Here is a 27,479-nt window from a genome sequence, read left to right as displayed (position 1 = left end):
CTCCCTATAAAAGGAATGACTCGATCGCTGCAGCCGCCACAGTGAAGCACGGGGAAGCCGTGTTTACATACGGCTCTCCCCGTTCTTCAGCTCCAGGGAGCGATCGCAAGGGGGCGGCTAGAAACGAATAGCCACGCTCTCGTCCCGGATCGTTCCCCGCGGGTTTCCGACCGCCTCATGTACCGGGGGGGGGGGGTGCCCGATCGGACCCCCGACCCCGGGAAAGGCAGGGACGTACATAAACGCCCATATGCCTGTACGTGCCATTCTGTGGACGTACATATACATGCGGCGGGCGTTAACCGGTTAAGGGACATAACATCCGTATGCATTTCTTTATCAACGTGCTGTGTTAGCGTTGTCGAAAGTTTGTAACCGCTTCACTTTAGGTTTGTTGGTTCCAAACAATGTTTTTGTTTTTCCGTCAAAGTTTCGAAACTGAGGCTGTCTGTTTTTGATTTTCCAGTATAAGAAGTCTACAGGCTCAGGGTTGATTGGCCTCTACTTGGACCTCCTTGGCCATCTTCTGTGCCAGTACCAGCAGGTAGAGGACAGCCAGAATGAGAAGACGGAGGAAGTGAATGAGGAATTTGAACTTTTTCTTGAAGCCAACAACACGCTGGAATCTCCTGGGAATACGGTAATAAATAGGAGTGGATATCTTTTGTAGATGACAGACTGTTTTCATGGAAAATTTACATGAATAGTCCTGTTAGAATACACTGATAAACTGTAACATACTTGGTAAAGTGGTCAGCACAGTACCAGAGGCGTTTTCTAAATATGATTTGCCACTCATCCTCTGCTCCCATGGCAGAAGGCACTCAACCACACTCCGATGGTGGATTGTCCCTGGGCAGCATCACGTCCAGTGCAGGGCTCTGGAACCTGCTTTGATCTTGATGATATAAGGCCCTAGACCAGTGATGGCGAACCTTGGCACCTCAGATGTTTTGGAACTACATTTCCCATGATGCTCAACTACACTGCAGAGTGCAAGGGCATCATGGGAAATGTAGTTTCAAAACATCTGGGGTGCCAAGGTTTGCCATCACTGCCCTAGACTGTTAAAGTGTGGGAGAGAAGAAGCTGTGGGGATCGGTCTAGCTGCAGAGCAGAGAATTATGTAAGTAAATCTTTTTTTTTTTTTTTTTTTTGGGCCCCAAATTGTGGCCCAGGGGCTGAATCCGGCACTTTGCTTGCCTTTATCTGGCCCTTGAGGCACTATTTCCTCCACTGATACAAGGCACTATTCCTCCCAATAACGCAAACAATGGGGCACCATTCCTCCTCTTAACACCAACAATGGGGCTCCCATTGCTGGTGATCTCACCCCCTCTCCCCTCATTGGCTCACTGGCAGTGATTGACAGTAGAGGAAGCCAATGGTTACTGCTGCTGTCTCAGCCAATAAGGAGGGAGAGACCCAGGAGAGCCGAGGCTCTCGTGCACATTGCTCAATCGAGATTGAGCTCAGGAAAGTTTTAGGGGGGCTGGGGGAGCTGCTGCACACAGATAATGCATGAAGGCAAGAAAGCTTGGTCCTTAACAACCACTTAAAACTTTGCAATGGAGAAACTGCCCCCCGTCAATTTCAGGGGAAAATTATTTTTTTTGCGCTTTAAGCCATGGCCAGGATACACTTCAAATCCAGTGCACACTTTTAGGCATTAAATAAATACTTGATCTTGTCTTCGCTACATATGAATTAACAAACCTGAAATGTAATATGTAGAACTGTTTTATCATTTTTAGGTCCTAGACGTCATGTTGTCTGCCGTCTTCAAACACCCCATTTTGGAAAGCTGGTTTCTGGCTTTACAGCGCCAGTCTGTCCCCCCTCACAGCTTGAACCCAGTCAGTGTCAAACTTCTCTCCTCTGCCATGAACCAGGGACTGATCCAGCTGCTTAAATCCAGCGCTCCATTCCTGCAAAAAAGTGGAAACCTTCATCTCTTGGCCAAGTACTTTGAAGCAATCTCAATTAGTGTCTTAAAAGAGTTAGAAGTGTGCAAGAAAAGTCCAAGTAAACTATCCAGTCAGTTGGAAGCTTTACAGAGCCTACATTTATACATGGATACCGCTCAGCTGAATGAGCTCATTATTGCTATTTTTAAGCTTCCAGAAGAATTTCTACTTGTGGACAGTGAAGAAGAGTCCATACATCAGCAGTTGAGTGGTTATGGCAAAGTGTTGGTGGAACTGCTCAGTGATGGTCACCAAAGGAAGCAGTGTCAGGAGGATTTAGCCTTCTGGGTAGAACAAGTAAGAGGAATCGGGCGGCTTTTGTCATCTTCAGCTGGAACCGACCTAGAGCCATTGGTGTCTGATGCTCTACAAAGAGAACCTGCCTTTGCCCATGTAGTGGAAGTCGATGTGCTGACACATTGCCTCGATAAGAGAACCCCAAGGTCTCTAGGTGTTGCCGCTCAGCTGGTGCAGTGCAGCAGGACTCATCAGCTGCAATTTGAGCTTTGGTGCTTGAAGCCTGGAATAGAGAAGCTTCTGAGGAAGAATGTAAAGACCTTTGTGCCAATAGTCAATATCTACATGAAGACCAGGGAAGAGTTCCAATGTACACAGCTGTCCAAAGGTAAATGACTCCATGTAGTAGTATGGTATTGTAATACGGGGCGCAGTGATACAGGATGCATTTGTATTTCCTTTTGTAGGATTAAATTCAGTTTTTAAACTGGTAGTAAACCGTTGAAAAAATGTAAAATAAATGAAACCTGCAAGACAATATATAATGTGAATTACTTGCCTTAGAACGAAGTCACCGCTGAGGGGGGCTGACATGTTCCCCCGGCGCTTCTTCCGGGTTCGCGGGTCTGGCACTGTGAGTGGCCGGAGCCGCGATGGAGTCACTCCTGCGCAAATGCGCACAGGAGTCCTCCGTTCCGGCAAGGAGCTCTGAAGTTCTGGCATGATCCACCAGACCTTCGTGGGCGCATGCCCCCCTGACGTCAGCGGCTGCATGCAGGGTGAAAATATCCTAAACCGTGAAGGTTTAGGCGATATTGATTTTATCTACAGGTAAGCTTTATTATAGGCTAACTTGTAGGTAAAAATTACCAAGCGGGCATTGCTAAAGTTTAAAGTAAATTTACTACTACCACTGTACAAATCTTTATCATCGCATTAGTGCTATGAATCGTACTTGCAGAAAGATTAGCTATGCCTCATCTGTGTGTGCAATTCATTGCTTGTTTTCTACATTATTATGGATTAATATACCATCTGCATGTGTACCTTCTACCTTTTGGTATCTTTGGGATTAAAGTGGTTCTAAAGTCAGATTTTTTTTTTTTACCTTTTAATGCTTTCTATGCATTAAGATAAAAAATCTTCTGTGTGCAGCAGCCCCCCACCCAAATACTTACCTGAGCCCCATGTTGATCCATCGCTGTGGACCCTCCTCATTGGCTGAGACAGCAGCAGGGCGCTAATGGCTGTCAGTCAGTCACTGAGCCAATAAGGAGAGGAAGGGGGCGGGCTGAGCCGTGGCTCAGTGTTTGAATGGACACACAGAGAAGCAGCTCGGCTCGGGTGCCCCCGTAGCAAGCTGCTATCACTTTAAAACATTTTTAGGGGGGCACGAAAATCCAATAAATGACAAAAAAAATTGGTAAAATATAAGAGCTGAGGTTGTACCGAGTAAATTGATAAACATGTCAAACCTTAAACATGTCAGTATCCTGTATTTTCCATAGGCGATTCTTTAAAAGCCCCCTATAAGTCATCAGTTTAGCGTTACAAAGGAGGTCTGGAGCTAGAATAATTGCGCTCATTCCGGCGTGTGCTGTGATATGTAACGTGTATTGCAATCAACGTTTCCAGGCATAGGCTCCCCGCCGTGTGCATTTTACATTTGTATGTGCATATATGTTGGGGTGGTGGGCCTTAATTTGGGGGGGGGGGGGGGGGTTTATATGCTTGGGTGTAACTTAATATTTTTTTTTTTTTTAATTTGTAATTTTTTTTTTAATAAAAAAATAAATCCCCATCACATAGGGGACAAGTGGGGAGCAGTGACTGTGTGGGGAGTATTTGGGCAGCACCCCAGGCGCCAGGTCCATACTTCTGGTCGTCTGGGGTTTGTTAAGCCTTGGCATATAACATTCAGTCTTATAGCAATCTGCATCTTTTTATTCTAGCTATTGAGAAGGTAAATAGGAAAATGTATTCTTGATGTGGACACCACTTTTATGTTTTAATATGATTGCTCTTCTAGTGAGTACCGCAGTTCTTCATATACTGAAGGAAGCCTTCTGGAAAAAGCTGGTAAAGGTGGCCTTGAGCACAGAGACCTCCGAACAGACTTCTGATGAAATTGCTCTGCTTTCCAAGCTGGTCCAACAATGCGATACAGAAGATTTAACAGAACTCATCAGTGAGCTCCCTGCCACGTTGGTAAAGACCTGCTCCATAGAAAAGTAAGGCTTGGCATCCGTTCATTATATTTTTTACCATTTATAATGGTATCGGTAGATGAAATGTTTTTCTACAAAAGTGTATTTGTGCACTATGTGTACCACCACTTCAACTGTCGGTTCCCTAAAAGGTTACCTCCTCCCTCCTCCCTCCTCCCTCCTCCCTCCTCTTCCTCCTCCTCTTCCTCCTCCTCCTCCTCCTCCTCCTCCTCCTCCTCCTCCTCCTCCTCCTCTTCCTTTCTTCCTTCCTTCCTTCCTTCCTTCCTTCCTTCCTTCCTTCCTCCTTCTTCCTTCTTCCTTCTTCCTCCTTCTTCCTTCTTTCTTCTTTCTTCTTCCTTCTTCTTCCTTCTTCCTTTTCCTTCTTCTTCCTTCTTCTTCTTCCTTCTTCCTTCTTCTTCCTTCTTCCTTCTTCCTTCTTCTTCCTTCTTTCTTCCTTCTTCCTTCTTTCTTCTTCCTTCTTCCTTCTTCCTTCTTTCTTCTTCTTCCTTCTTCCTTCTTCTTCTTCTTCTTCTTCTTCTTCTTCTTCCTTCTTCCTTCTTCCTTCTTCCTTCTTCCTTCTTCCTTCTTCTTCCTTCTTTCTTCTTCCTTCTTCTTCCTTCTTTCTTCTTTCTTCTTCCTTCTTTCTTCTTCTTCCTTCTTCTTCTTCCTTCTTCTTCTTCCTTCTTCTTCTTCCTTCTTCTTCCTTCTTCCTTCTTCTTCCTTCTTCTTCTTCCTTCTTCCTTCTTCTTCCTTCTTCCTTCTTCTTCCTTCTTCCTTCTTCCTTCTTCTTCCTTCTTCCTTCTTCCTTCTTCTACCTTCTTTCTTCTTTTTCTTCTTCCTTCTTTCTTCTTCTTCCTTCTTCCTTCTTCCTTTTCCTTCTTCTTCCTTCTTCTTCTTCCTTCTTCCTTTTCCTTCTTCTTCCTTCTTCTTCTTCCTTCTTCCTTTTCCTTCTTCTTCCTTCTTCCTTCTTCCTTCTTCTTCCTTCCTCCTTCTTTCTTCTTCTTCTACCTTCTTTCTTCTTCTTCTTCCTTCTTTCTTCTTCTTCCTTCTTCCTTCTTCCTTTTCCTTCTTCTTCCTTCTTCTTCTTCTTCCTTCTTCCTTTTCCTTCTTCTTCCTTCTTCTTCTTCCTTCTTCCTTTTCCTTCTTCTTCCTTCTTCCTTCTTCTTCTTCCTTCTTCTTCTTCCTTCTTCTTCTTCCTTCTTCTTCTTCCTTCTTCTTCCTTCTTCCTTCTTCTTCTTCTACCTTCTTTCTTCTTCTTCTTTCTTCTTCTTCCTTCTTCCTTCTTCCTTTTCCTTCTTCTTCTTCCTTCTTCTTCTTCCTTCTTCTTCCTTCTTCCTTCTTCTTCCTTCTTCCTTCTTCTTCCTTCTTCCTTCTTCCTTCTTCCTTCCTTCTTTTTCCTTCTTCCTTCTTCCTTCTTCCTTCTTCCTTCTTTCTTCCTTTTTCCTTCTTCCTTCTTCCTTCTTCCTTCTTCCTTCTTCCTTCTTCCTTCTTCTTCATTCCTTCTTCCTTTTTCCTTCTTCCTTCTTCTTCCTTCTTCCTTCTTCCTTCTTCCTTCTTCTTCCTTCTTCCTTCTTCCTTCTTCTTCCTTCTTCCTTCCTTCTTCCTTCTTCCTTCTTCTTTCTTCTTTCTTCTTTCTTCCTTCTTCCTTCTTCTTCCTTCTTCCTTCTTCTTCCTTCTTCCTTCTTCCTTCTTCCTTCTTCTTCCTTCTTCCTTCTTCCTTCCTTCTTTCTTCCTTCTTCTTCCTTCTTCTTCCTTATTCCTTCTTCTTCCTTCCTTCCTTCTTCCTTCCTTATTCCTTCTTCTTCCTTCCTTATTCCTTCTTCTTCCTTCTTCCTCCTTCTTCCTCCTTCTTCTTCCTTCCTCCTCCTCCTCCTCTTCCTTCCTTCCTTCCTTCCTTCCTTCCTTCCTCCCCTCCTCCCCTCCTCCCCTCCTTCTCCTTCTTCCCTCCCTCCTTCCTTCCTTCCTCCCTCTTCTTCCTTCCTCTTCTTCCTTCCTCTTCTTCCTTCCTCTTCTTCCTCCTCCTCCTTCCTCTTCTTCCTCCTCCTCCTTCCTCTTCTTCCTCCTCCTTCCTCTTCCTCCTCCTTCCTCCTCCTCCTTCCTCCCCACAGTTGGAACACACAATGAGGGAACACATTTAACCCCTTGATCGCCCCCTTGTGTTAACCCCCTTCCCTGACAGTGACATTTATACAGTAATCAGTTGCTATTTTTCGCTCTGATCGCTGTATAAATGTCACTGGTCCAAATAAAAGATTGCCACCATTACTAAATAATAAAAATATATATACACATACACACATTTGATTTTTTCGAAATTTACGCTTTTTTTTTTTGTTTATTGCGCAAGAAATAAAAACTGCAGAGGTGATCAAATACCACCAAAAGAAAGCTCTGTGGGGAAAAAGGGACAGAAATTTTGTTTGGGTACAACATCTCACGCAATTGTCAGTTAAAGTAACGCATTGCTGTAGCGCAAAAAATGGCCTGGTCATTAAGGGGGTAAAACCTGGAACTGAAGTGGTTAAAATATGCATATGGACATTTTGGTATTTTTTTGCTGCCTTAGTTAATATAAAAAATTTTACATGGTGATCCTGACTTTACTCCTGAATCTGCCTTGATTCCCTGTCTGGACCGACAAAACCCTTCAAGCGCTATTAACGGACTCAATACCGGACACTTTCACCCCCTTCCTGCCCAGGCCAATTTTCAGATGGTTGCACTTTGAATGACAAAGTGCTGTCCCATGGAATGACAATTGCGCACTCATGCAACACTGCACCCATATAAAATGTTTATCATTTGTTTTCTTTTTTTTTTTTTTATCACATTGTAACCAGGAAGGGATGGTTATAGGCTTTTCCTCTATTCAATCTGACAGGGCGCGAGTAAAGGAACGCCGATCTGCAGCTCTCCTGATGGGGGGGGGGGGGTCTGCTCTTAATCAGCGCATTGATTACTTCTGCAGACCCATTGGCGGCGCCCACAAGGATGCCCACAAGTGCCCACCTAGAGTACAATTTCTTGCCCACAAGTGCCACCTATCAGTGTGCTTCAGTGCCCATCGGTGAAGGAGAAAGCAAAATATACATATAAATCTTTTACGTTTTTTTTTTTTTTTTTTTCTTGACACACTGTGACTAGAGCAATACACTGTTACCATAGTAAATACAATCAGTCATGCAAAATTCTTTAGAAACAAGACATAAAGAAAAACTGGGTAGCTGCTGCTTTAAATGTTATGACCCATACACCATGCAAAAATGGATTACTAGAAAGCTGCATCTGCACTTTCTTAGCTGGATTCAGGTAGGGGCGACGCATCTTTCAGGCGCTGTAGCGTATCGTATTTACACTACGCCGCCTTAAGCCCCCATTCACACCTAGGCGTTTTGTCGCCTGTAGTGTGACGCCGCAGCAGCCCCGAGACGCTGGAGGGATGAAAACACATTGCCCTCTATGGAGATGGTTTACATCTCCACGCCTGCCGCCTGCCGCCTGAAAAAAAGTCCCGGACCTTTTTTCAGGCGGCTTTCGGCGTTCGGCATAGGAGATGTGAACCATCTCCATAGAGGGGGTGAGGCTGCATTCACAATCGCAGCGTTTTGTCGCCGCAAATCGCGGTACAAAACGCCGCAATTTATCGCCGCAATTCGCGGGACAAAACGCCACGATTTTGTACGCCTAGGTGTGAATGCAGCCTTAGTCAGAGAGGCAAGTGCACAAAGCACTTGCCTCCTAAGTTACAGCGGTGTAGCGTAAATGGGGCCGGCGTAAGCGCGCCTAATTCAAATGAGGATGGGGGGCGTGTTTTATGTAATGCGCCGTCCGTGTACATATCCCAGTGTGCATTGCTCCAAAGTACGCCGCAAGGACATATTGGTTTCGACGTGAACGTAAATTACGTCCAGCCCCATTCACGGACGACTAACGCAAACGATATAACATTTTCAAATTTCGACGCGGGAACGACGGCCATACTTAACATTGACTAGGCCAGCTATTTGTTCAACTAACTTTACGCCGGAAAACGCCTTACGTAAACGGCGTATCTTTACTGCGACGGGCGCATGTACGTTCGTGAATCGGCGTATCTAGGCATTTACATATTCTACGCCAAACTCAACAGAAGCGCCACCTAGCGGCCAGCGGAAAAATTGCACCCTAAGATACGACGGCGTATCTTAGCTAGGTTTAAGTGTATCTCAGTTTGAGCATACACTTAAACTTACGACGGCTTAGATTCCGAGTTACGTCGGCGTATCTACTGATGCGCCGGCGTAACTTTGTGAATCTGGCTATCTATGTGCAAAGTATTGTGTGCAAAGCAACAATACATAAGAAACTCCAGTGTGACTAAAGTGCTTTAATTGCCAATTAAAGCGGAGGTTCACCCTCAGAGAACACTATTTCCCCTTAGCTTCATGCTCGTTTTGTCTAGGGGAATCGGCTATTTGTTTTAAAATATGAGCAGTACTTACCGTTTACGAGATGCATCTTCTCCGCCGCTTCCGGGTATGGGCTGCGGGAATGGGCGTTCCTTCTTGATTGACAGTCTTCTGAGAGGCTTCCGACGGTCGCATCCATCGCGTCACGATTTTCCGAAAGAAGCCGAACTTCGGTGCGCAGGCGCAGTATAGAGCCACACCGACGTTCGGCTTCTTTCGGCTACTAGTGACGCGATGGATGCGACCGTCGGAAGACTGTCAATCAAGAAGGAACGCCCGCTCCCGAAGACCCATACCCGGAAGCCGACGGAGAAGATGCATCTCGAAAACGGGTAAGTACAGCTCATATTTTAAAACAAATAGCCGATTCCCCTAGACAAAACGAGCATGAAGCTAAGGGGAAAAGAGAAAAAAAAAACAAATTGGTTGAACTCCCGCTTTAAAGCGGGGGTTCCGCAGGTATTCTTTTTTTTTTTTTTTTTTTTTTTTAAATGATTGTGCCGGTGTTACGTTGTTTAATCCTGCACTCGCGTGTCCGAATACTTTTGCCGTCCGCATAGTCATTCAGCAGGAAACGATAGTTTATAAAAATTTGTGATGGACGTTTCCATCTTGCTTGTGGGCAGTCTGAAGCCCACAAGCAAATGCTTCGGGATACGGTGAATGCTGATGTCCCAGCATTCACCGCTCTATCCCGCGCATGTGCAGTGTTGACGGCGAGCGTCGCCGTCACTGCACAGTTGCCGAGTCACGTGATATCGCGGGAATACAGTACATCGCGTCTCCTGGGATTCTCATCACTCACTCCCAGGAGACATAGCGCTTGTCGGGGAAAAGATAATGCACGTCCACTCCCGCGGGGAAAGGCTGATTGACAGAAGTTTGTTTACTGAATTACTAAGGTAAAGATTCCGATAAAAATAAAAAAAAACGGATTGTGTATAGTCGATGGGTTGTTCTTTAATTAAGAGAAAGTTGTAATTTAGGGTGAACCTCCGCTTTAAAGTGCAGAAAGAATATATAATGTGAGTCCTTCTAGTGTATCAAAGTCCAACAAATTCAAAGTCCCAATAGTGACTGCAGCTGTGCTTATTCTTCTAAGGTTATCTTAAAGTGGAGGTCCACCCTAAAAAAAAAAACAATTTGCCAAAAAGGCATAAAAAAAAAAAATCTGCCACTTACTCGTCCGCTTACTCGTCCGCGGTGGAAATGGGGAGCGGTGTCTTCTGGGACCTTGTGTGTGTGTGTGGGGGTGTCCCAGGAGACATCTGCCCATTCACATGGGCGACAGGGAATCGGGAAGTGAAGCCGCAACGCTTTACTTCCTGATTCCCTCACCGAGGAGGGCAATCGAGACCTCAGCGATTGCTAGGCTTTGGCTGCCGACATCGCGGGCACCCTGGACAGGTAAGTGTCCTCATTAAAAGTCAGCAGCTACAGTACAGTTTTTTTTTTTTTTTTTTTTTTTAACACCGGACCTCCACTTTAAGAGCCCTTTCACACTGGGGCAGTGGGGGGCGGTAGCTGTAAGGCGCTGCTAGTTTTAGTGGCGCTTTACCGCTGTTATAGCGGTGCTTTGGAGCCGCTGTTTGGAGGGGCGCGGGGCTCTTTTAACCCCCCTAGAAGGAGTTAAAACCGCCCGTGTAGCGCCGAAGCGCTTTAGCTGTGCTGGCCATGCATTCCGATGGCAGGGGCGGTGGGGCAGGGGCAGGGAGATGCTGCTTGCAGGACTTTTTCTACCGTCTTTCAAGCGCACCAAGTGCTTTCACACTGGGGCTACAGGGAAGGCATTTTTCAGGTGTTTTACAGGCGCTATTTTTAGTAATAAAGCGCCTGAAAAACACCCCAGTGTGAAAGGGGTCCAAAGAAAAGTGCTCTATATATATACACATACATACACACACACTCACCCGCTGCTGTGGACCCCCTAAGCATATACTCAGGTAGGTCAACCAGGCTTCAAGTTACTGGTTGACCTGTTTCTAAGTTAATCAAAATGTTCATGTCTGGCTGCAGGGAACCATTAAGCATTTGCTGATCCTTGCTAAGCATAAGTGATCCTTTATACACTGGAGTGCAGTTTCTACCATCTTTTTCAGTGTCTCTATTCTCCAGGCTAGTCGCAGATAGCGAGTCGGTAATCGTCCTTGCTTCCCTTGGATGAGTCAATGTATTGTCAGCTCGGTGCTGGAGAGGCAGCTGTGGACACAGTCTGTTCCCAGACTTCCAGGAACATTGTTGGCCACGCACTGTGAAGCCTGTGTGCATGTGTGTTCGTGGAAATAAAATTCTCACTGTGTTCAGTAGATATCAAAGAGGGAGCAAAATGGTCAAGCTTGAAAAATAGTAAAAACAATATAAAAAGTGCAATGCATGTAGTTTGCATATTTTTTTCATGGATGAAGCTGCAAAAAACATTACCTTCCAATGTCACATTAGTGAGAGGGAAGCGAGTCACATGTTCACATACACTAGATTACCAAAAGTTTTGGGACATCTGCCTTTAAACGCACATGAACTTTAATGGCGTCTTGGTCCCTAGGGTTCAATATTGAGTTGGCCCACCCTTTGCAGGCATAACGGCTTCAACTCTTCTGGGAAGGCTGTTCAAAAGGTTTAGGAGTGTCTATGGGAATTGATCATTGTCTTCATTCATCTGAACTGACATCATTTGTGAAGTGTTTCATTCATTTATTGGGAAGCATACCTATGAACTATCCACATTGTTCAATGCACCTGTGTAGTGTTTTCACTCACCTGTTTGGAAACACACTTGTGGACTCTATGCAGTACTGCTCCCATGCTGTGTGATTTTTTTCTTTTCACAATACCCCACATTCCTCTGTATATCCCCCTTGGATTTCACTTTTGCATGTCATGTGATTTTGGCAGCATTTTCACAGATCAATTGAGTTTAGCGCTGCACTTTCTGTCCCCCATTTGCTGTTTGTGTGCTGGCTGCTATATTGTTTTCTTTTTTGTTTGCTAGCTAGCACAGTTGTTTCCCCCAAATTTGACATGTTTATTATTAAAAAAAAAAAAAAAACTGAACCTTTACAAACACTTTAAAGCTAGCTGTTTTGGACTTATTTTATGAATTTGTTTTGGGCTCTAAATGACATTCCCGACTCCCCTTTAGAAGATAGCTGTGGTTGCATGTATGCTTTTGTAACCAGAGTGAGTGAGCTTTTCAAATGATCGTCTTTTTTTTAATTTTATTTTTTCATTTACTACTCTATTAATGAGCATTGCATTTCCAGCTCCCCTTGGATGTATCTCTTTTCTTATCACAGTTTTCTTGAGTGTCTGTTATCAGCAGTGATCTCAAGCAGGAGTTCTGTGCACCAGATTCAGCCAACAGCGGGCTAAAGTCTGCTTTCTGCTGACATCACTCAGCCTGTCCCGACTTTAATGTCAGGATCCACCCAGATGCCTGACCCAGATGCCTGAGTCTGTGCCAGCCTCTCCCACCCCCTTCACTGCCTGTCACTCCAGTGAGTGCTGGAGGGGCAGAGCAGAGAGCTGGTGACTGTCGGTCACTGCTCTCTGGTTTAGAGAAGACCCAAGAACTGAACGATCACTGTTTTTGATCGCTCAATCCTTGGGCTTGGGGGCAGCTGAGGACTCAACCGATTGAATCAATGCTAGGTGAGCATGTATGTTTTATTACTTTGAAATCCCACACTTCTCTTTTATGCAATGTCTAACAGGTAAGATTGACCTTATAACAGTTTTTTATAAACATATATAATATCAGTTCGAAAAATAAATTGTTGACTGGTTCTCTTTGTGATAACTGCATTTGGACTACTATATCCTTTGATGACAGCTTTCAGTGGACGATAAAAGAGGTGAATATCTACTTTCTAGCTTTATATTCCTGGACCTTTTCAATAGGTTACTGTGCACACATTTAAAAGCAATAACGGCATTATAGTAGATTCATAAAACACATTTATCTATGAAGATTATTGCTATGATAATAAAAAAAACAGCCTGCTGTTTATATATACTAACCTGATTTTTTTCCCTCCAATCTTAGCGTTAAAAGCTGTTCTAATTCTCTCAATGAATGTGTTGCAGATGGGCGCTGGCTGACTGTGTACAACAGGCTGCAGACCGTGCTGGGGCGATGGACTGCTCTTGGCAGAGGGCTCTCCTGGCGGCTTGTATGAAGTGTCTGACTGACACATATGGCACCAACAAGGATCGTGAGGAAGTGGAACAGGAAGCGGAGACCGCAATGCTCTCACGACTCCACAATCTCATGGTAGTGTATGAAATAGAAATGTAACATACATGGATTAAAGTCACTCTGTCCCTATTTTTTTCTTTTTCAAACAATAAAATGGCCCTGCTTGAAAATAAATAAACCTGTCCAGTTATACTTGCACTGCTGATCTTTGTTCTCCTAAAGAACTAATAGGTAGATTCACGTAGGGGCGCCTAACTTTAGGGCGGCCTAGCCTAGTCTTTTTAGGCTACACCGCCGTAAATTAGTTAGGCTAGTAGTGATTCTTAAACCACTTACCTGCTAATTTTTGGCGGCGTAGCCTAAAACGAGCGGGCGTAAGGGCGCCTAATTCAAATGACTTGGAGGGGGGGGCGTGTTGTATTGAAATGAGGCTTGACCTCACGTTTTTTGACACTGCGCATGCGCCGGGCGACTACATTTCCCAGTGCGCATTGCTGCTAAGTAGGCCGTACGGGCCTATTGATTTTGACGCGTACGTAAACGACGTAAATCCCGATTCGCGGACGACTCGCGCAAACGACGTAAAAAAATTCGAACCTCGCGGCGGGAACGGCGGCCATACTTAACATTGTTATTCCACCTCATAGGTGGAATAACTTTAGGCGGCCTATCGCGTACGGAAACGACGTTAATCGACTGCGGCAGGCTCGCGTTCGTTCGGGAATCGGCATACAAGCTCATTTACATAATCTAGGCCGGCCGCAATGGAAGCGCCACCTAGCGGTCAGCCAAAACATTGTATCTCTGTTAGAGAATACACTTAAACATAGGTCGGCTTAGATTCAGAGTTTGGTCGGCTTATCTGTAGATAAGCCGGCCTAACTCTTTGTGAATCTACCTATGAGTTTGCGGACATTTTTATAGCAGCCAACGCTCCCAGCAGGAGTGTTTTAGATTCCTGGTCCCCCATTGAGCTCTGTGGTTCCTACCACCGGCTCCTATAATAAAACAGTGTCCTGTAGTAACATAGGGGCCAGCAGGTTGAACCACAAATTGCAAAGAGGGACCGGGTATTCCAAGAGTCCTGGAGATTTTGGATACAGACGGTTTTTTCAGCAAGCTTGACTCCTAAAAAGGGGCAAAGATCTTCCGAAGGGCACAATGACATTACTACTTTTTCTTGCAGGGAGGTCCTTTTTGGTGTTTGGTTTTAACAGAATTTGAAATTTGCGATGTTTAACCACTTCCATACCTGGCACTTGTACACCTTCCCACCCAGACCAATTTTTAGCTTTAAGCGCTGTTGTACTTTGAATGACAATTGCGCGGTCATGCTAGACTGTACCCAAACTAAATTTTTATCATTTTGTACCCACTAATAGAGCTTTCTTTTGGTGGTATTTGATCACCTCTGGGATATTTATTTTCTGCAAAAAAATAAAAAAATTACCGAAAGTTTAGAAAAAAATCAAGTTTTTATTGTTTCTGTTATAAAACATTGTAAATAAGTACGTTTTCTCCTTCACTGATGGGCACTGATGGTACTGCACTGACGGGCACTGATAAGGCGGCACGGATGGGCGGCACGGATGGGCACTGATGGGCGGCACGGATGGGCACTGATGGGCGGCACGGATGGGCATAGATGGGCACTATCATATGCGTTGTACTAATGGATGCCAATCAGTGCCAAACAATGCCTGCCAATAAGTGATGCCCATTGTGGGCACTGATTGGCATCCATTGCGGCACTGATTGGCATCCATTTTTTGTGTCGTCATCCCTGGTGGTCTAGGGTGGCATACCTTTTTTTTTTTTTTTTTTTGCATCCCTGGTGGTCCAGTGGGCATCCTCGGGGGGGGCTGTGCTGATAATCGATCAGCACAAACCCCCCCTGTCACAGGAGCAGCCGATCGGCTCTCCTCTACTCGCGTCTGACAGACCTGAGTGAGGAAAAGCCAATTACCGGCTTTTCCTGTTTACATCGTGATCAGCCGTGATTGGACACGGCTGATCACGTGGTAAAGAACAACGATCGCCGCGATGCGTGCCCCCAGGGGCGCGCAACGGCTCAAAATCCTGAGGACGTCATATGACGTCCACTCAGGATTCTACAACCACTTTGCCGGCGTCAATTTGTCATTGGCGGGTGGCAAGTGGTTAATCACTACGGCATCGGTCATCCTAAATATAAAATAAATGTTTAGCTTGTGTAGGACCGCTACTAATGTCATCCACATTTTTCTATTTCTATTTTTATATGTAAACTTTTTGTCTATACCCGCAGCCCCTGGTGAAGGAGGATGTCCCTACAGAATGGAACAGCCTTGTGAAAGCCGGACTGAAGTGAGTTATATTCTCCTTGCTCTCAATGTCTAAACATTTTACAATGTGTGTTATCGCAATTGTATACAGTGGGGAAAATAAGAATTTGATCCCCTGCAAATTTTGTACGTTTGCCCACTTGAATGTCGGGTCTATAATTGTTATCATAGGTGCATTTGCACGTGTACGATGCCAACACGCTGGAGCTCATCCCTACTTGAGACCATTCACAAGCTCTGGGCTGATCCCTCGCTTTTCTCCACCAAAGTACTCCATCTATGGCTGACAAAATATAACTACAGGCAAAACTTTTCTTTCTTTCTTTTTTGTTTTGATTAGTGTTGAGATGGATTAAACCCCCTGTCAGTTTTTATTGCTGTCTGTGCCTCTATTAAGGAGATTACCCCTCTGTTTGTCGTTTTGAAAGTAAAAGAAAACGCCACATTTTGGGTTGTTCCCCTAGAAAAGTAATGGTGGGGAAATCTTCCAATGGGGACAATAGTTCTGGTGCCCTGGGGGGCCCCCAAGGAATTCCCTTAAAGAGGAACTGCAGTCTGCTCACATAATTTGTAATAAAATTACCTTTTCCATTCTGTATCTTCCCTCCAACCACTTTGCATATTTTATATACTGTATACTGTGATTCTGTACTTGCCAAATATGCTGCAGAAATCTCCCTCCACGGAGTCTGGCTGCATCCATTTTAACTGTTGGCAGCTGAAGCTTCTGCCTGTTCACTTCCTGGATTTACACAGACACACAGGCACACCTCCAGCTCTGCAGCTCTCATTGGCCCTCTTATAACTCGCCCCCCTCCCTTCCTGGAAAACTCTGAGAGTGCTGTGCATGTTATAAGCCTAGGCTAATGACCAAACAAGAAACAGGAAGTGGGCTGTATAAGGTATTTACTGGCAGAAAAAAAAATTACTATCCAAAGTAAAAGCAACAAGGGCAGAACATTTAAAAGATGAAAAAATTACTGAAGTTCTGCTTTAATTTGCAGGGATTTACTCTCACTTCCTGTTTGGCTGTGGGACAGAAAGTGAAGGAAAATCTCCGCAATAAGGCAGATGGTGGAAAAAAAAAATCTGACGAGTTTTTACCCTCCCTTGCTCTATCCAAAAAAAAAATGTTTGCTTATAGTTCTGCTTTAATTGTAATTTAATTTTCTGTGACTGTTTTCCATAGAAGCAGACTGTTTATATAGCTTTGTGTTTAGTATTTGAGTTTTAGATAAACTTTCAAGGAAATATGTATTTTTCTTTTATTTCTTATGCCTCAATTCTTGACAGGTATCGGTACAAAGACTGTCCATTTTTGGATGCTTTGTGTGCTGGAATTGAGGAGTGGTACGAGCCGAGTGGCCCCTGTACTCAGGGTTTGGTGCAGTTACCGGTTATCCATATGATGGTGATGCAGCATTCTCTCTTCCTGCCAAACTTTCTGAGATCCAGAGAGGAGGAGAGCAGCAGCAGCACCCTTCGAGGTCAGTAAGAGTCACAATGACACACTATTGGGCTTGCTCAGTAATCAAGTGCAAGGAGCAGTGAAAAAAAGTTTAATTCATACCAGCAAATCAGACTTCATTTGACTGCTGTGATAGGCTGAAAGTACTAAAGCTTTCCATATACAGCTAAAATTTTGGCTGATTCCTGCTGAGGCGGTTTTTAAGGGGTTAAGGTACCAACTTTCCTTTCCTGTATACTGTAGATGTCACGTTTGTCCAAGCATATTGTGTCTTCGTAAACTCTGGGAACAGTAAGGAGCACTCCTCACTTATATGTGGCTTTTGTTTTTTTTACAGAAAAGTTGGCGGATCTGCTGGGAACTATAACCAGAAAATGTCCATCGGTTTGTGATAAGAATCATTTTGCTGTTTTTCTTGGAGCCTATGGAGCAACCCTCAGCATAACGGGTAATTGGTAGTGCAATTCAAGGATAGTACTGAATCCCAAGAAATTACCCTTTTTTGGAAAGTACACACTCCAAGGTTATATAATATATATATATATATATATATATATATATATATATATATATATATATATATATATATATATATATATATATATATATATATATATATATATAATTGGCACAAGTTTTTGGAAATAAAGAATCCTGCCAATACTGAGGGGGCTGAGAATGGTACGCTAGATACATTAAGGGCCAGATTCTCAGAGGAGATATCTGAGTCCGGCCGGTCGTATCTATGCGCCTGATTCTTAGAATCAGTTACGCATAGATATCTATTAGATCCGACAGGCGTAAGTCTCTTACGCCGTTGGATCGTAACTGCATACTTACGCTGGCCGCTAGGGGCGTGTACGCTGATTTATGCGTCAAAATATGTAAATCAGCTAGATACGCGAATTCCCGAACGTACGCCCGGCCGACGCAGTAAAGTTACGCCGTTTACGTTAGGCTTTTCCCGGCGTAAGGTTACCCATGCTATATGGTGGCGTAAGTGCGGCGTACCAATGTTAAGTATGGCCATCGTTCCTGCATCGAAATTTGAAAAAGTTACGTCGTTTGCGTAAGTCGTCCGTAATTGGGGCTGAACATCATTTACGTTCACGTCGAAACCAATGACGTCCTTGCGGCGTACTTTGGAGCAATGAACACTGGGAAATTCCACAGACGGCGAATGCACCGTTCGGGGAAAAACGTCAATCACGTCGGGTCAAGCCTGATTTACATAACACGCGCCCACCTCTTCACAATTTGAATTAGGCGGGCTTACGCCGGCCTATTTACGCTACGCCACAACTTTTTTTTAAGAATACGGCACTTGCCTGTAAAAGTTGCGGAGGCGTAACGTAAATAGGATACGTTACGCCCGCACAAAGTTACGCCATTCTACGTGAATCTAGCCCTAAATGTATAGGTCAAGTACATAGGAAGGAGGAGGTGAAGGGGCTAATGTACTTGGCACATACATTGGCAGGATGGAGATAAAGGGTTTGATGTTTAGATGGGCAGGAATAAGGGAGGTAAAAGGTTAATATACAGGATACATGGAGCTAGAATGTGTAGATGAGGACGGGTGCATTAAAGGGTTAATATAAAGATTTTGGTGTCACTGAAGCAGAATAAATGGATCCCATTCATTCTGTGGCCATTCAAAAATGCTCAATGCCTCTCCTTCCCCAGTTATAAAGGAAGGATCAGCACTGTAAACAATACCATGTATTCGCTTTGATGACCAATCACTGGGATCACATTGTCTAGCCCAATGAATCAGCTGGGTACAGAGTCTCTACTGTTCTCTGTGAACACACTGATCACTGAATGGATTGGCCCCTGTACGACTATTTATCCAGGGCCATTCATAAAGGTATACCAGTCCACCGTGGAGAAAACGTACCATGGTAGATAAGTGGTTAAAGGTCATGCCCACCCAAAAGTTATGTTTCAGTTCTAGGTAGTGTAGACCACTAAGACCACTACCTAGAACTGAAACATGACTTTTGGGTGCACATGCCCTTTAACCACTTACGGTATCTACCGTCGTACAGTGAATGAACCCCTGGATTGTTCTGTCACTCGATGCTGGTGAGGTGGTCTTCCTGCCATAGCTCTTACTGTGTTCTTGCCCACTCTGGAGCACTGATTGTTCTCACTCGCCCTAGATTTCCCACTCCTCCTTTGGCATTCTCTATATTATAAAGTAAAAATGTTGTCCTGATGTGGAAGCTGAACTAATGGATGCGTGCAGATCAAGTGTCTGCCCGTGGTGTCAGCCTTCCTATATTAACACTGGAGATCTCTGTCTGGCCCTGCACAGCGTACACACGGGTCAGATCGTTCCTCTCCACACAACATCAACAAATCTGATAGGCGGAATGGACTACTGTAATGATAAAAGCAAGTTTGCAGAGATTTCTGATTTTCTTCCCTGTGCTAGTATTTTTACCTATATTTGCTTTCATTCTAGACCAGAAAATCCTTTCCCTTCTTCAGACCTATGAGCAAAATAACCTGAGCCTCAGAGATTTCAGGTAATGTCGCCAATCCAGGTACAATATTCTAGTCAGATCTGTGAGAAGTAAGCTGGGCATTGTCTTAATGAAGCTGTTAACATTCACATTGCTAAAAGTAACAAACTTTGGGGTTGGGGTAGAAATCGTCTTCTTTTTTTGTATAGCACAGACACTGGGACACGTATAGTAATTTAACAGATGGGATGGCATGAATATACTAAAGTGGCTTTGAGGGGTTTGTAAAACCTGTTTTTTCACCTTTCTGCATCCTACGCATTAAGGTGAAAAGACACCTGGCAGTCACTGGTTTACTTACCTGAGCCCCAGATTTCCCTCGGCGGCGACACACTGTCCCTCTCTCCACGGTGTCCCGGCTCTTGATTGGATAGATTGATAGCGCAGCCATTGGCTCTCACTGCTGTCAATCAAATCCAATGGTGCAGGGGGGCGGGGCCGAGTCATACATTCGGCGGCTACGGCCGCCAACTTAATGAACCGGGAGCGCACCCGTGAGGTAACCCCCCCCCCCCCCAGAAGAGCGCTTCTCTTGGTTAAAAGGGGGGGTTATCTGATGTGGGGAGGAGCCAAAAGAGCCGCCGAGGAACCCCAGAAGTCAGTGTTTGGAGCCACTCTGTGCAAAACGCACTGCACAGTGTAGGGAAGTATGACATGTTTGTTATTTTATTTATTTTTTAAATCAAAGCCTTACAACCACTTTAAAGGGTCACTAAAGGATTTTTTTTTTTAGCTAAATAGCTTCCTTTACCTTACTGCAGTCCTGGTTTCATGTCCTCATTGTTCGTTTTTGCTTTGAAGTTGCTGTAAATCCTCTCTGTTCTGGACACTTCCTGGTTGTCTGTTTCCTGATCACCACAGTACTGGGAGATTTCTCACTGTGGTGACTAATCAAGGAGGTGTTATTACTGTGTGTCAGCACCAATCCAGTTTCGTTTTACAAAGCATCACTGCCCTCTATTGGCTCTTTGTCTCTGTACATCAGAGAACCAGGAAACATCAGCAAAAACTAAACTAAACTGCAGGCACATTATATGATTGGTTTTTATTTTTAATCATTTTTAAAGGAAATCAGTTAACTAACTATTATGTCTCTATACCCTGTAAACAGTCATTTCAGCTAAAAAAATGTTTTTCCTTTAGTGACCCTTTAAGCTGTTACCGCAACATTTTTTCCTTTTTTTTTTTTTTTTTTTTATCTCATTGCACATGAAAACAGATACTGACTTGGCTTATTACATTGTGTTACTGTATGTGCATAAAAAATAATAATCTCTTTACATCTGTGCTTGATTTATATCATGTGCATTGCAGAGTGACACTGTTCTACAATAAGAAAAACTGTGAAAATAAAGTATTACAAAATAATAAGTGTAATTAAACATGGATGCCGGAGTCTGGTTTTACATTACTGGCACCAACGGTAACCTCCTTCCCTCCTGCAGATTGCTGTTGTGGGGTCCAGCTGCGGTGGAGCATCACAAGACCAGGAAAAGTTTGGGGAAATCCCTGTGGCAGCAGCCAACCATGGAGGAGATTCTCGGCCTGTTAGACCGAGAGAAAATGCTGGAAACCATCCTGAATTTCCCACTGCACCGCAAGCTGATTGCTGAGGTATTTTATTAGAATTTGTTCCATTTTTATTCCCCACGTCTAAGGGAGGGAATGCTCGTGTTCTGTAAAAGCAGTAATACTATATCTGATTGTATCCGTGTGATGTAATAGCAGGCTGCACTTCATGTCATGCTTTGAATGACAATTGCGCGGTCATGCGACACCCAAACAACATTTTTATCATTTTCTTCCCACAAATAGAGCTTTATTTTGGTGGTATTTGATCACCTCTGGGTTTTTTATTTTTTGCTAAACAAATTAAAAAAAGATCAAAATTAAAAATAAAATAAAAATTCTGCTATAAAATATTATTTTCTCCTTCACTGACGGGCACTGATGACACTGCACCAACGGGCACAAATGATGCAGCACTGATGGGCACCAATAGGCAGCACTGATGGGCAAGTTCAATAAATGTTGAACTTTTGATAAATTCACATCTCAGCTTCTCGTTTACTTTTGGGTGCCTCTGCTGACACCACTTTCTCATTTTTGGGGCTCTAAGGCCCCGTACACACGGTCGGATCAAACCGATGAGACTGGCCAGTCGAACCGTTTTCATCGGTTCACCGCTGAAGTGGCCGTACGGCCTGATATGTGTACACACCATCAGTCCAAAATCCGATCGGGTCAGAACGCGGTGACGTCAAACACACGACGTGCTGAATAAAACGAAGTTCAATGCTTCCAAGTATGCGTCGACTTGATTCTGAGCATGCGCGGGTTTTGAACCGATGCTTTTCTGTACTAACATCGGTTTGGTCCGATCGGGCAGCGGTCCATAGGTTCGGTTTTGAAGCATGTTTAGAAAAGGAAACCAGACCGATAGCCTATACACACGGTCGGTTTGGTCCGATGAAAATGAACTTCGGTTCATTCTCATCGGACCAAACCGACCGTGTGTACGGGGCCTAAGACTTCTTACTGTGTTTGTAACTATCTGTAAGGGGGTAATTCTTCCAAATTACCACAATTGTACGGAGTATTCTTCCTTACTGACCATCACACTAATGTATCATGAGTTGTAGATAGTAATTTTTAGCAGAGGTTACCTGAGACCAGAAAGTTATTTAACCATTAGGCGTCTACGCTATAGCCGAATGACGGCCACAGCGCAGACCCCAATTGCCGGAGGGCCGTAAATAGAAGTCCTCCTCTTTGCGCGCGATGTGATCACAGAGTCACTGAGACTTGGGTGAACACAGATCGGAGTAAGGCCCCTTTCAGACGTGCGGACCGTATGTCTGCATTTTCATCCATCCGTTTGCAGATGAAAAAGGGACATACATGGGTCCCTATGTGATTGCGGGTGTCAGCGGATTAACATCCATTGACACCCGTAATCACCCGCCTCCGCAAAGATCCGATTTTGCAGATGGAAGAATGTCCTATTTTTTTCTTCCATCTGCGGATTGGATCGGATGAACACGGACACACGGTCCATGTTCATCCGATCCCCCCATAGGGGAGAGCGGAGAAAAGACAGGGCGGTCCCTGCACAGTGTGCGGGGACTGCCCTGTCAGCTGCCGGCTCAGCGGGGATATACGGAGCGATTCCCGCTGAGCTTACGAACACACGGAGGCGGATCATTACTGATCCGCCTCGTGTGAAAGGGCCCTAAGGGGCCCGTCACTGTGCCCATCACTGCCACCTATCAGTACCCATCACTGCCAGCTATCGGTGCCACCTATTAGTGGCAATTCTCAGTGCCCACCAGTGCCGCCTTATCAGTGCCCCTCAGTGCAGCCCATTGGTGCCCATTAGAGCAGCCTCATCAGCGTACATCAATGAAGGAGAAAAAATACCTGTTTGCAAAATTTTATAATAAAATATAAAACTTTTTATTTTTTTTAAATTCTGTCCTTTTTTAACGAAAAATAAAAACCGCAGAGGTGATCAAATACCACCAAAAAAAGCTCTATTTGTGGGGAAAAAAATGATAAAAATGTTATTTGGGTACAGTGTTGTATGACCACGCAATTGTCTTCAAAGAGTGAGAGCGCTGAAAGTTGAAAATTGGTCTGGGAAGGAGGGGGGTTTAAGTGCCCAGTAAGCAAGTGGTTAACGGGTTCCTCTGTTTTAAAACAGTTGAGAAAAGACTGCCATATTGTATGAGAACCAGAGACGGTCTAGAGTTTCTGGCTGTTGAGGTGGCCTTGGGGGTACAATGTCTGGGCTGCTTTAACCACTTGCCGACCACCGCATGTATATGTACGTCCACAAAATGGCACGTACAGGTACGTCCCCGCCTTTCCGCGGGTCGGGGGTCCGATCGGGACCCCCCCCCCCCCCCGCTACATGCGGCGGTCGGATTCCCGCGGGGAGTGATCCGGGACGACGGCGCGGCTATTCGTTAATAGCCGCCCCGTCGCGATCGCTCCCTGGAGCTGAAGAACGGGGAGAGCCGTATGTAAACACGGCTTCCCCGTGCTTCACTGTGTCGATCGAGTGATCCCTTATATAGGAAGACTCGATCGATGACGTCAGACCTACAGCCACACCCCCCTACAGTTGTAAACACACACTAGGTGAACCCTAACTCCTACAGCGCCCCCTGTGGTTAACTCCCAAACTGCAACTGTCATTTTCACAATAAACAATGCAATTTAAATGCATTTTTTGATGTGAAAATGACAATTGTCCCAAAAATGTGTCAAAATTGTCCGAAGTGTCCGCCATAATGTCGCAGTCACGAAAAAAAATCGCTGATCGCCGCCATTAGTAGTAAAAAAAATAATAATAAAACTATCCCCTACGCTTATTGCGATTTTTTTTTTTACCAAAAATAGGTAGAAGAATACGTATCGGCCTAAACTGAGGGAAAAAAATGTATATATGTTTTTGGGGGATATTTATTACAGCAAAAAGTAAAAAATATTGCATTTTTTTTCAAAATTGTCGCTCTATTTTTGTTTATAGCACAAAAAATAAAAACCGCAGAGGTGATCAAATACCACCAAAAGAAAGCTCTATTTGTGGGGAAAAAAGGACGCCAATTTTGTTAGGGAGCCACGTCGCACGACCGCACAATTGTCTGTTAAAGCGACGCAGTGCTGAATTGTAAAAACGCCTTTGGGCATTTAGCAGCATATTGGTCCGGGGCTTAAGTGGTTAAATGCTTTGGCCTAAATCAGATAATCAGATGGAATGTACAAACTTTTTAGGTAGAACAGCCATTATATGACACAGGCTGCAGCCATAACAGTATAGCTCTATAAAATGAGCATTTTATTTTTTTGAGATCTTTGATTCAAAGCTGTAAAAAAAAAAAAAAAAAGTACCCAAACAATTACGTGCAGCTAGCAAATTCCCGTCACTTCTCGGTGTCGGCATCACAGTGGCCTGAGCAATCCCTGAGTCATAGAGTGATTCAGCAAACACGGGCTTGTTAATTGGCATATAGGTGTAGGGATGAAAGCCTGGCCCTTAGATTGGGCTGCGTGGGCACAGGAGACTGAACGGCATCATAGAGGTTCCACTTAGCAGAGGAGCGAAGTGCTGAAGCTTTTGGTCCACCTATAAAGGTTAGCAGTTCACATCAGAATGTGACTTATGTTTCTTTTAAACAAAGTTGTTTGTGAAAGTTTTTTGTAGCCATCTCTGTGCTGGAACTGAGCGGTCATAAGGGCATTTTAATATAATAGAATTTTCTATATTTTTGTACTTTCCACATTGGGTGACGGCTATATATTAACTGAACTTTAGCCTTTCCCTAATCTCCTGATCTGCCTTGGTTCCATATTAATAAATTCTGCAGAGACCGCATGACTTTGTATGTAGAGTATTCCACCAAAGATCATTTTGCTGGGGATGTTTGTAACCTGACTGTAAGCTCTATGCAGACTCCTAGGAAAAGCAGAGGGGCAGTCACTATAGCATAATTATGAAAACATAGGGCAGGTTTTACCAGATTCTGACATTGGATAGATGATTTACTACTACTCCTCCTCTGCCTAACTGCATAATAACTATAGAGATAAGATATGCGCTACACAGGGACTGCTGACTCCTAGACTTGTATTGTGAGAAGGAACAGTAAAGCACAACCATTGTGTACCACTGGACAGCTGGTAGTAGTAGAGCCTACATTTATAATGAGCAAAAATGGCTGCCTTGTGGTATGTACACTAGATCGGTGGTCATCAACATTGTCCTCGGGGGCCCACTAACAGGTCAGGTTTGCAAGATACCGTATTTATCGGCATATAGCACGCACCCCAAGCTGAGGAGGGAAGTTTAGGGAAAACGTACATTTTGGATGTCTTGCCCGGCGTCCGCCTGAGGCCTTGCGCGGGGTTCGTCTGCTGTCTTGCTCGGCGGCCTTGTCCGGCGTCCGTCTGCGGCACTGCGCGGGATCCGTCGAGCCTTGTGGGTGTCCATCTGTGGCCGGGTCCATCGAGCCTTGTGGGTGTCCGTCTGCGGCCGGGTCCGTCGAGCCTTGTGGGTGTCCATCTGTGGCGGTGTCCGTCGAGGGGTTGCAGCGTCGTGTGTTCGAATTTGGCACGCTGTGCAGAGCCGGATTTTCTGCGCACTCTGCTTCTCTCGGCTCCTCTCGCGTGGCTGCGGGCGGAGCCAAGCGTGGCCGAGCCTAGCCTCGGACGATGTCGGAGACAGCGGGGATCGGCGTGGTATCGGCGTATATCGCGCACCCACGATTTCCCCCTGATTTTAAGGGGAAAAAAGTGCGCGGTATACGCCGATAAATACGGTAACTGAAATACATCACAGGTGATACAATTTGCTGCTCAGTGAAGTGCAGTATTCTAGTCTGCATCTCCCCAAGGTAATACATAATACCTGGCCTGTTAGTGGGACCTGAGGACAGGGTTGATGACCACTGCACTAGATTACCAAAAGTATTGTGACGCCTGCCTTTACACACACATGAACTTTTTCTTTCTTTTTTTTTTAACATTCTATTTATTCTTATTAAAACAAAACAAGTAATACAACCCAGAGCCTAATGGGCATACCCAGGCTCAAAGGTCACAAGGACCAGACTAACTATACATAAACAACTGACTATCATTCCCAACCCCCCTCTCTTTCCACCTCTCTGTGCGACATGCCCTTCCTCATACAGTAGGATGAAGACCTTACCACCTACCACCAATAAATTACTGCCTACATTTACTTACTAGGTGTACAATGGTTACCGATTTTTTCCAAGGGTATGCAAACGTTTCAGCACAAGTGTGTGTGTGTGTATGTATATTAGAGCTGCACGATTCTGGCTAAAATGAAAATCGCAATTTTTTTTTGCTTAGGCTCTGTTCACACCTAGGCGTATATACGCCTGTAGTGCGACGCCGCAGCCGCCCCTGAGACGCTGGAGGGATGATTTCACATTGCCCTCTATGGCGATGGTTCACATCTCCACGCCGAACGCCTGCCGCCTGAAAACAAGTCCCGGACCTTTTTTTCAGGCAGCTTTCGGCGTTCGGCATAGGAGATGTGAACCATCTCCATAGAGGGGGTACAGCTGCATTCACAATCGCGGCGTTTTGTCGCCGCAAATCGTGGTACAAAACGCCGCAATTTGTCGCCGCAACTCGCGGGACAAATCGCCGCGATTTTGTACGCCAAGGTGTGAATGCAGCCTTAGATAGATCACGATTCTCACGGCGTAACATCATCTTTCACATTAAACGAAAAAATTGGGCTAACTTTACTGTTTGTTTTTTATTTTGTTCATTGAAGTGTATTTTCCCCCAAAATATTGTGTTTGAAAGACCGCTGCGCAAATACAGTGTGACGTAAAATATTGCAACAAACGCCATTTTATTCCCTAGGGTCTCTGCTAAAAATATATACAGTAAAACCTTGGTTTGGAAGCATAATTCATTCCAGAAACATGCTTGTAATCCAAAGCACTTGTATATCAAAGCATTTTTTTTAAAGGGTATAAGAGAGAAGAGAGGCGCCTCTAAGTGTAGCTATAAGTCGCTAAATGTTGTACCTTCATTAAATGTAACCATATCGCTACACTTTGAGGCTCCTCTCTTTTCTTTTATACTCAGTTGTGACATGACGTTACTCTTATATCAAGACATCGCTTGTATATCAAGGCAAGATTTATTAAAACATTTTGCTTTTCTTGCAAAACGCTCTCAAACCAAGTTACTCTCAAACCAAGGTTTTACTGTATAAAGTTTGGGGGTTCCCAGTAATTTTCTAGCAAATTTTTTTTTTTTTACTTTGTAAGAAGCAAGTGTCAGAGAAAGGCTTACACTTTAAGTGGTTAAAGCGGAGGTTCACCCATGGAGAACACATTTTCCCCTTAGATGAATGCTCGTTGTGTCTAGGGGAATCGGCTAGTTGTGTTAAAATATGATCCGTACTTACCTGTTTACGAGATGCATCTTCTCCGTCGCTTCCGGGTATGGGCTGCGGGAGCGGGCGTTCCTTCTTAATTGACGGTCTTCCGAGAGGCTTCCGACGGTCGCATCCATCGCGTCACGATTTTCCGAAAGAAGCCGAACGTCGG

At 44.5% G+C, this 27,479-nt stretch overlaps 1 protein-coding gene and 1 non-coding gene across 3 annotated transcripts in view; both read left to right on the top strand.

Moving 5' to 3' along the window:
* Positions 1 to 27,479, top strand: part of URB1 (URB1 ribosome biogenesis homolog) — a 141,183-nt gene that overhangs the window by 77,394 nt on the left and 36,310 nt on the right. For both annotated transcript variants that reach the window (XM_040338871.1, XM_040338872.1), the window contains exons 21-29: positions 467 to 640; positions 1,755 to 2,592; positions 4,234 to 4,435; positions 12,943 to 13,129; positions 15,342 to 15,400; positions 16,672 to 16,865; positions 17,184 to 17,294; positions 19,317 to 19,380; positions 20,823 to 20,991. In XM_040338871.1, the coding sequence (XP_040194805.1) occupies positions 467 to 640; positions 1,755 to 2,592; positions 4,234 to 4,435; positions 12,943 to 13,129; positions 15,342 to 15,400; positions 16,672 to 16,865; positions 17,184 to 17,294; positions 19,317 to 19,380; positions 20,823 to 20,991 (1,998 nt within the window). The remainder of the gene's footprint in view (positions 1 to 466; positions 641 to 1,754; positions 2,593 to 4,233; positions 4,436 to 12,942; positions 13,130 to 15,341; positions 15,401 to 16,671; positions 16,866 to 17,183; positions 17,295 to 19,316; positions 19,381 to 20,822; positions 20,992 to 27,479) is intronic.
* Positions 19,068 to 19,202, top strand: LOC120929810. Its single transcript, XR_005747508.1, has one exon.

The sequence above is a fragment of the Rana temporaria genome, chromosome 2, assembly GCF_905171775.1.
Source record: "Rana temporaria chromosome 2, aRanTem1.1, whole genome shotgun sequence".
NCBI classification, from domain to species: Eukaryota; Metazoa; Chordata; class Amphibia; order Anura; family Ranidae; genus Rana; species Rana temporaria.
The sequence above is the reverse complement of the archived record's forward strand: the minus strand, read 5'-3'. Positions and strand labels throughout refer to the sequence as shown.